Genomic DNA, 10,254 nt, shown 5'->3' with positions numbered 1-10,254 from the left:
CCGTATCACGTCGGGATCACCATTTGTAGAAAGCGAAGGGAGACGACCCATCCTCTGATCAGCATCGAACTCCGATTGATTGATCCAACATGCACATTTTATAACTGTGTCAATTAAGTTCATACATATTGCAAAACCCGAGCTCATCATTGGTTACAGATTACACACCAACCCCACCTTTTGTTTTCAATACCTGTGGTCTGTTATTGAGACCAAGACTTGTTTTTCTCATCCTGTTATGAACAGTTCTCAAGGCCTCCATGTTTGTCACTCTGCTTTCCCATATCTATCCAAGGACAAGGTATTTACTTGTTATTAAAAACCAAGCCTGAGAATTCTGCTGTTTGCAGAAACGTGCCTGAGAATTTTGTTGTTTACAGGAACAGGCTTGAGAATTTGCTGCTTACAGCTGCCTTTTACTTTTCCATCAGCTGTATATTTTCATGGCCTTTTTTTTCCTTCAAGCCATGTCTGAGCAAAATTCTCCAACATTGATGCCATCCAGATCTGCAGTACTGATGTCATACCAATTTATTGCTATTTGTGCTAAAATCAGATTTAAGAGCTATACCAGGAATATAGCAGAAGTATAATTGTGATTTCCAATATTCATAGAATAACACATAGCCATACCTAATAACAATAGCAGTTTCTACTGGAAATCTACCACCTATTGTGTAAACATTGTACTTGTGCAATTTATTTTTCATACTTTAATTCCCAAAATTATAAAAGGCAAATTTAGTAGCACATCCACTTCCACGTTTGGCAATGAGAACCTTCTTCATATACAACCAAAAACCTAGCAGCACATTTTCAAACATTATTACAATCATTTCTGGATTACTCTCCCTCCAAATACCCTCCATGCTCAAAATACCAAAAATAAAGTGCAATACCAATAAAAATGTGTCAAGAAAATAGCCACATTCTTTTCTTTGTAATAAAAAATGAGTACTTTGCCTCATTCTTAACAGTGCTATACTGTGTCCATCATTTTGGCTTCTTCATCTTTTTGTAGCATTGAATTTAAATTGCAGACACTCCTGTTTATGCAACCTTGTAGATCATTTGCATTCTGCAACAAATAAAGAATTGAAACCTTCATCTCAATACATACACTTACAGACAATTAAGTCAAGCTATTTTGTCTGTTAAGATGAGATAATTTTGTAAAAAATATAATTTCTTAAGTAAAACCCTAGACATCATTATCATAATGTGAATATCAAAAGCTTCTTTAAATTTAGCAAGCATACTATGACCTTATTTTGAATTTTCTTAGGGGTCAGTTACCAGATCTTACCAAACAAGTACCTTGAGTAAATTTATTTCAAAGTACTTTAAATTGTGTCCCATTTCCTAACATCCAGCTTTTAAAAGCTTTTAAAATTTTCTTTTCAGATATGATCATCCCTAACACTGAAACCAAACACCCCAGTGTTCCAAGATAAAGATAAAAACAAGGGCAAAATTGCATAACACCATGCAAATTTTCCTTAGATTTGATTACCTGCATATTTCCATTAATGGAATTAGTAATTTGCAGTTGAAAGCTCATTTCACTTCCTGTGATTCAAAGTATATTTAATTCTGGTACCTGAAGAGGTTAATGATGCAGTTTTCTATTTAGCACAATTATTCAAGGGCACTGAACTAATGTATGCCTTTTGACACTATAAATTGTGAGAGCTTTCAGAAACAATCTCTCTTCCATACTCTTAATAGTGCACACTACAACTAGCAGTGCTCCAAGTATAGAGACCTATTCCTAGATATCAAAAAGTACATCTTCTCAAGAGTGTGCCAAAACTTTGTTAGTAATAGAGTTTTTATATTCATTTTTGGAAATAAAAAGTCTACCTGTGACAAAGACTCCAGTCCTTTTACAATACCAGTATAGACACTGGAATTCTCTACTGACATAGCTTGAAAGCCTTGAGACTGTGAACAGATTCTCACTCTTGATTTGAATGCTTCAAGCTCAGTTTTAAAAGCTTCCAAATAGCCATCTTCCCCTGCCTGTAAAGAGAGGAGTGAAATACTTTTCATCTTAGCCAGATTTACTTCTAGTTGTAAGCATACATACTGCTAAAAAGAAGTCCTGAAGTAATGCATATTATACTCATTGAAGGATAGAGGTTTGGACAAGTCAATACCAATATTAGCAGCAGTCAGCTTAAAAAGAAGATTCAGTGTTGGAATGCAAGCATCTCTGAGTCCATCAGAGAGAGAAATGAATGTAGGGGTTGAATTAAAGCCTTTAGAGAAATTAAGATCTATTAAGCCACATAGATATGGAGTAGAAGTGTAGGTTTAAGTAAGTAGAAATGTAAGTTATAGTTTTAAGTAAGTAGAAATATATTTTAAGTGCTTTAAGAAACTGTGTTAGGTAGTAAAGACCCTAAGGCCCAGTTTAAAGTTCAGTAACAGTTCCAGACGCAACAAAAACATAGCAGAACTTTGCTTGCGTTTCTAGAATCAATAGAACTACACGCGTAAATAGATAGAACTATTCATGTAAATAGATAAACTTATATACATACAATTTTTGTAAGAAAACAGATAGTACATTTACGTAAATAGATGTCCTAGGGTGATGTTATGATGCTTGTATCCCCAATGCTCTGTTCTGTTTATGCTGGATATTATATTCTGTGCTTTCAAGACTGGCTCTGAGAGTGAAGGTGGGGAGAAGAAGAAGCACGGAGTTTGTTAGCAGCCTGCACTCACTCCTTCACAGTCTGCTGGAACAGAGAACTCCACTGTGTTGTCTGGGCAGGGACGGGGAGAACAGGGCCCTTCTTTGGTTTTTTAGTTAGTTTAGTTAGCTGAGGCAGAGAAGTTTTCCCTGGACTGGTTTTCTTTCCCTTTTGGAACTGTTCGAACCTGCTCCAGACTGGGACCCAGGGGGAGCACTGAGAGCTTGCACTTTGTGGCCACCGGGGCCTACTCTGGGCAGCAGCCTTTCCCAGTGCCAGAGGAACTGATAACAGAGCGACCACCCACAGGAGAGATTTTCTGAATATGTCATCTCTTCAGAGCGGCGAATGACTTTTGTCATCTGGTATTGTTAATTTTTTTGTGCTGGCGAGTGCTTTGCCTGTTTATTTAAACAGGTTTTTTTCCACTTCTCTCCCAGGAAATTTTTCCTGAACCAGTTGGGGGAGGAGCCATGTGGGTTTGCTTTCTGGGGGGGCCCCTTTTGGAGGTTTTCTCCCAAATTTGCCCTAAACCAGGACAATAAATAATATTACATATGTTGTTTTTTGGGTAAGAACTGACACTACTTTTGTACTACTTTCGCACATTAGAATCAACTTCAGATTGGTATCAAAAGAATGTTTTAGAATCGTGTTTATAGCTGATTGGTTGTTTTATGTATAAAAATCCCCCTGTATTGGGAAGAGGGCAAGAACCACAACAACAAGAAGAAGATGAAGATGAACTACAACAAGAAGAAAGAAGAAAAGGACTGTGGGGCTGTGGTGGCTGCTGCTTTGGCTTGGGACTCTATGCTACGGAGCTGTTACTACTGCCTCTGCTTGGGACTGTGTCGGGTAGCTGCTGCTGCTGCCTCTGCTTGGGACTCTACACCAGAAAGCTTTAACATGGACTTTTAAACTTAGAACTCTTTGTGTAGCAATGTATCTGAACAACTTAGACTACAGTGTGCACCAGCCATCCTGCTTGTAACTGCTCTTATCAGAATTTTCTCAGCACCCTCTGGAATTCATCAAGGTTACTAATACATAAACTGTGCTAAAATAAGAAAGATGAAACTGAGAAACCAAATTCCAAGACCACAAGACCTCGATAATGGGGGGCGGCAAAGCACCTGGACTGTAACCAATCACATATTCTGAGAGGTGTATGCAGAACGCATGGACCAGACAAAGGCACCAATAAGAAATGCGTGACTAATGTGTGCAGAGAGTTAGAATGTATAAACAAGTGCATCATGTAAACAATAAATGGCTTCTGCTTAATCATATTGGTCCGTTATCCAGGAGTCCTGAATTTCCCACACTCTTTGCCTTTGAGACTGATGTATTCATGCAATAAACAACTTTATAGCAACCTGTTGGAGAATTTTGTTCAGACATGGCTTATAGAAAGGCCATGATCACATACAGCTGGTTAGAAAGTAAAAGGCAGCTGTAAGCAGCAAGTTCTCAGGCTTTTCCCTTAAACAGTAAATACCGTGTCCTTGGCTAAGTGATGAGAAAAATATGATGAAAAACATGGAGGCCTTGAGAATGGTCAATAACAAGTCAGCAGCAGGATGAGAAGAACAAGTATTGGCCTCAACAAGAAACCACAGGTATTGACAACAAAGGAGGGGTTGGCGTGTGGTCTGTGGCCAATGATGAGCTCAGGTTTTGCAATATGTATGAGCTTGATTAACACTACTATAAAAGTGTGTAAGCTGGATCAATAAATCGGAGATCGATGCTCATCAATCAGATGGTCATGCCCCTTCACTTTCCTCAGCAACCAAGAACTGCTCTTGCCTCTTTGAAGACTCCAGACCCAAGAAAAACTCGACAATTCAGGTATGATGATTTTTGTTTGTTTGCTTTGTTTTAAAGACAGACTTTGGCATTTGATAAGTATAGGAACTGAGATATTCATTCATCTGAGAACATGCAAGAACAAAACAAACATGTTTTTAACCCTTCCTTTATTCTACCTCAGGAGTCAATACCCTTAAGAGAAAAGGTACTCGTGGCAGCACCCACTTCAAAAGCAAAGCATGAATCAAAGTGGGTGTCAGCTTAAGTCCTTAGGGCAGCATTAAGATCAGCCTGACTTGATTCTTCAGTCTTGTGTAACTTAATATAAACCTGAATCAAACCACAGCTCCAGTCTTCACCACACATCTCTCCCTCTCTCAGCATTTCAGAGCTAACTATCACTGACTGAAGAGAAACAGATTTCAAATTAGGCCCTGCCATGAACTGCATAGAGAGGCATGATGACAAGCAAAATAGGATACTCAGTCCTTAGACACATTCATGATACAGATAAGTAACATGACCCTCACACATTCACATTACCAATGTAATTTAGGTGGTGCTTCATTATTCCATACTCCTGTAGTTCCCATGCTATGTTCTGCTTTCCCTCTGGCCTAACAAGAATACATGGAACTTCCATTCTCAAGACCAGAATTACACAAAACATTCATCCTAGAATGAACTGCCAACAAACCAACACTTCCCTATAACCTTGATTCAGTCAGTAACATATTTAACCTCCAATCTCCTTCAGAACACTGATCCTTTGTAAGGGTATAAGAGTTTTTCTCAGTGATATACAAATTCTGACTTACTTTGGCTTTTTGGAAGAATAGACGAAAACAGCCTCTTGGATCCACATTACAACTTCTGGCCGTTTCTATAATAAACTGCATCACAAGTGCTTGGTGTGCTATTTGTTCCATCAGAGCTCTTTTCTGAAGAGAAAGTACATAATTAGAGAAAATATCTTTAAAAGTATAACTCTATCTAAAATTCAACATAATCTTTACATTTGATTCCTAAAGAGAAAAGAACTGATGCTGAGAAACAAAGAAACTTAATTAGCTGTGATTAGATCTAATGTAGTAATGTGTTTTTGAGGCTTCCTTCATTATGGGAAGACATGGAGAAGAGTAATTAAATTGGCTCATCAATCTGGACAGCTTTTCTGTAGTGTAAGTGGGAAACTGCATACTTTTAAGCAGTTTAAAGTTCTTCCTAGTACCTGTTCAGCTTCTAGATGAAAACACCACAAGATGAGATATTTAGCTGTTTCTTCACATACAAGATATGGGTAATCAGACAAAAATCTTTGACTGTCATCCCATCTGCCCGGCATGCCTACTTAAAAACACACAACAATTAATACATTCAATATTTCAATGATTTAATGCAGTGAGGACATTTATTGAAATTTACATAATTCTACGATCTCCTTCATGCTTTATTGATATCTCAGAATAACTGCATACTAATCAAACTGAACTCAAATTTTTTGTTGTTTTTAAAACACCAGACAATGTTGAAAGACCATTGTCAATCAGGTATGCACAAACTGTAAAGATACAATAAGACCTTAACAGTAGCAGCTAAGTATATTTTAGTATCTCTGGCAGTGTTAAAAACAAGTTAATTGTAAATGGTTTTCACACACTGTAACAAAGTAGTATCTATCCATATTTGTTAAGAATTTGATAGCATGTCTAAGCTGATGGGTATACACTCAGTGATTTGACAGAAACGTTCTTAAAGTTTTGCAAGTAAGACAAATAGAAATGAAAACATAATCATAATCTATAACTAATATGCTTCTGACATGGTTTGCCAGGTTTTAGGAAATACAAAGCTATTTTTATAACCAAGTTCTAGCATTAAGGTCAAAACAAGAGACCGAACTCAGTGATTGAAAGTTAACTGGAAGACTGAATTGTAGTAAGTAGCATGAAACCACCTTAATGGAAAGAGCTGCAGGTTGAAAGCCAGAATTCAAAATTTAAGCAGTGAGATCACCTTTTCCCCCATTGTCCTTCACATGAGTTAATTGACCTAAAACATACATTAGTGATATTTCACTGCTTGCCAATACTAGATAAAAAGTTTTACCTTTCTATCACTCATATAAATATATCTTTAAAATTAAAAGTGGCTGCATCTCTGCATAGTCTTAACAGCTGTTTTGCCGATATTTGCTTTTTGTCATTCATCCCCCTCATGGATTATGAGACAGTAAAACTCCACCTACTTATAGGAGGCAGGTACAGACAATCCCAGGTACATGCAGGAATTGCATCTCCACTAATGCCCCTATCATTTCTGATGGAACAGCAGAAGAAGTTGCTAGAATTTAATTTTCATTACTTTAAAAAATTTTTCAGTTCTATACTGGTGCAAGAAATTTTCATTGATCATAGGAATTTAGACTTATGTGATTCAGTTTCCTTTACTTTGAAATACTTATTTGTTATAATGCTACATCACCTGTCCTGAGAAACAAGAGTCTAGATACTCTACTTGACAGATGTTTCATTTGTTAACACCCATTTTGAATAATAATAATAATAAAGAATAAATAGACCTACACAAATTCTACAGGAGGTTAAACTGCAAAATGTTGGAAGGAACATACCAAAGTATCTAATCTTTTGTTCATGCTTCTGTATAAATTATTTAGATATATCTTCATCTTCTTTTCTTTTATATTTACTAATAAAACTCTAAAGATGAGAAAAAAGCTATCATAGAATCTCCACATTTACCTTTCTGAACTATAAGATTATTTTAATTCATTACTATCTAAAGTGCAATGTTTTAGTTTTAAGCATAGCCCAGAAAACACATATGTAGCCAACACTTAATGTACCTATGAAGGTTGTTTACCAAAGCATAGCTTGTCTAATCAATAATAGGGAGAAAAACTACGTATCATACTCTTCTTCTAAGCAATAATCTATTTCAAAGTTCAACACACTAGTAGGAACTTACTGATCTATAAATGATGAGAAACATCTATACAGTCCAGTCCCAATGAAGCTAACTCAGTGGAATTAGAAAAATGATGCATTAATAATTCCTATTCAAATTAAGTGCTGAAAACAAAACTGGAATTTACTATGAAGGCAGTTTGTGCTAAAATAATCTTTATTAAGAAATTCATGTTCTCAGAGGTCAATTGTGCATGTTTCAAATGTGAGAATTTGGCATAACAAAGAAGGAAATTTCGCGGGAAGAACAATTGCTCATCCTTGGTTTAGGCAGGAGTTGCTAGAAGGGACAAATAAAATTTCTGATTCCAAATTAAAGGAGAAGTGTCACACATATTTCTTATATCACTGTAATATGTCCCCTTTAAAAGGACAAAAAAAAGAAAGAAAAGCATTCAACACATTACAGTAAGCACTGCACTAGATATAGAAAACATTCAATATGAGAAATAAATGAAATATAAAAGGCTTATAATTGTGCTCATACAAATTTAAATGACATACCTTATTAAATACCTCCTTACTAAAAGAATCTGTATTCCATAGATTTTGTCTTTCCCTCTCTATTAGGACTGCTTCTTTTCTCTTCCATTCTTCTTCTCTTTGTCTCAGTTCTGAAGCTTCAGTCTGTACTTTGGCATATTCCTGATACATGGATTCTGAATTATGCAGTGCTAAATTACCAAGTTTCTGCTAGACTTCTGCTAGATTCCATTTGGATTCTATGGAACTCTTCACCAACTCTTCTTGGTTTTGACAGATTAATTCAATCCCTTGATCATAGTTCTGTGTAGAAAACAAAACATGCTGTTTAAGGAAGGAAAACAGATAGAATTTATGAAGCATATAGAAACAGAAGGCTTTGACTCCCAAGTAGAAGTCTGAGATGGAAGGCATCTTAAAAGCAATATTATATTCACAACTGACTAAACACATTACCAGATCATAAATTGTCTACACCTGGTGAGCTAACACAATGCTTATTCTACCATAACCACTGGCCTATGGAACTGCACAATGCCCATTGTGTAAGGAGAACTGAAAGTTCACCAGCCCCAGTGCCCTGCCCACTCAGCCAGGTCGACAGAACACATGTGTAAAGGGGAGGGAAAATATGTTAATGATTTTGGGAAAATGATTATCATATGTCTGTTTAGTCCAGGACAATCAATGAATGTGTATGTAAAACACAGTATATAAACAGAAACTTCCCTGTACTCAGCTTGCACAGCTTTGGGAGGAGCTATTCCCACATGCATCTGGCCAAATAAAGAATGCCTGCTTCCTAATGTTCCATTGGTTTTAAGGAGTTTTTTTTATTTTACCAAATTTTTGGTTACAATAATGTAGGAATACAGCTAGAAAGCCGAGCTGGGAGCACTGTCCAGCTCATGACAGAAGTAGATATGTTAGCATTAGTAGGCCACAAGCCTTGGCAACAGAAAGCAGAACCTCGAAGAAGGAATGCAGAAGTTAGCAGTGTGCTTGGTACGATGTGCTTGGTAAGCAAAACTCATATGAGGTAATGCATACTTGTGCTAGTTCGTATGAGGCTTTGAATTAAGCAACATTACCTATTTACATAAATGTTATAGGTGTGCTATTTTTAGTAACTGCTGAAAAGATATATAATCTCAGCTTTGGGAATCAATTAATGGCTTCATGCATGCAAACCATGGAGTCCATGTCTCTTACATCAATCGTCGTCAAATAGTGCCCTCGTTGTGAAGAAGTGGAGATCACCTAGCTGTGCGACCAATGACAAGCCCTGCAGAACTAAGTGCTGCTGAGAGGAAGCAGGAAAGCCGGCCGGTGATGAACCCCTTCGGATAAAGGAGGTGAGGTACCTTTCTGGGATATAGGAGGTTAGCCGCTGCAGGGGACAATGGGTCAGGGAATATCTGCCCAGGAAAGAGACGTTTTTGAACTTATGTCTAAGCTGTTGCAACAGCATGGCAAAACTGTACTCTCACATGACTTAAAAGTCCTATTAGGATGGGCAGCTGCTGAGATCCCAGGAATCATCGAGTTCACAGTCTTTACAACAGATCTGTGGGACAAAGTGGGAATTAAGCCATGGGATTCTGTTACCAAGGGGAGTAAAGTGGCTGCAGAAATGATGCCTTACTGGCGAATGATTTTTGAGATCTTAAAGGCTCATGAAACCTCCCAGGCTGCAGAGAATACCTGCTCTCCCTCTACAGCAGAAACTTAATGCTCTTTAAAATCTGAAGAGACTGCCACTAAATTTGTTTGCCCCTCCTTCACAGCAGTCTCAAAATTCCATACATTCTGAAGAGACTACATCTCCTTCTCCCACACCATGGCGAACATGCCCCTCAGCCTCCGTACCATCTCTTATGAGGGGAAGGAAGGGGGGCCCTTCGTGCTCTGTAGGGGCTTTTGCTGCAGGCTCCGGTCCAGAAAACAGTGAGGAAAGCGAACAGGAGGGCCCCAAGGAGGATCCCTTTAATCCCGGATACATAAATTCTGATAAAGAACCTGATTTATATCCCCCCGACCCTCATGACAACTGGGTACGCTTAAAACAACAAGTATTAAGGGAGGGAGAGTTTGACATTGCTGAAAGAATTGTGGCACCGTTAATATATTTGGGCACTGGAAAACAAACTGCTCATTGGGAACAGTTGTCTTTCCCAGAAATTAAAGAGCTCCGTTGGGCAGCCAGAGAGCACGGTGTCGGTTCACAGTATTTTACAAACCTACTAGGTTCTCTGTTTGCTGCTCAC

At 37.7% G+C, this 10,254-nt stretch overlaps 1 protein-coding gene across 1 annotated transcript; it reads right to left on the bottom strand.

Moving 5' to 3' along the window:
* Window positions 1-979: 979 nt before the first annotated feature.
* Window positions 980-9,859, bottom strand: LOC141726890 (hsp90 co-chaperone Cdc37-like 1). Its single transcript, XM_074531992.1, is given in 7 exon segments — window positions 980-1,078; window positions 1,864-2,022; window positions 5,336-5,458; window positions 5,749-5,864; window positions 7,150-7,237; window positions 8,009-8,290; window positions 9,827-9,859. Coding segments are annotated over 7 exon segments (900 nt in total).
* Window positions 9,860-10,254: the final 395 nt, after the last annotated feature.

Source organism: Zonotrichia albicollis, chromosome W (assembly GCF_047830755.1).
Source record: "Zonotrichia albicollis isolate bZonAlb1 chromosome W, bZonAlb1.hap1, whole genome shotgun sequence".
Classification (NCBI taxonomy): domain Eukaryota; kingdom Metazoa; phylum Chordata; class Aves; order Passeriformes; family Passerellidae; genus Zonotrichia; species Zonotrichia albicollis.
Note: the sequence above shows the minus strand (reverse complement) of the source record. Positions and strands in the feature narration are given on the sequence as shown.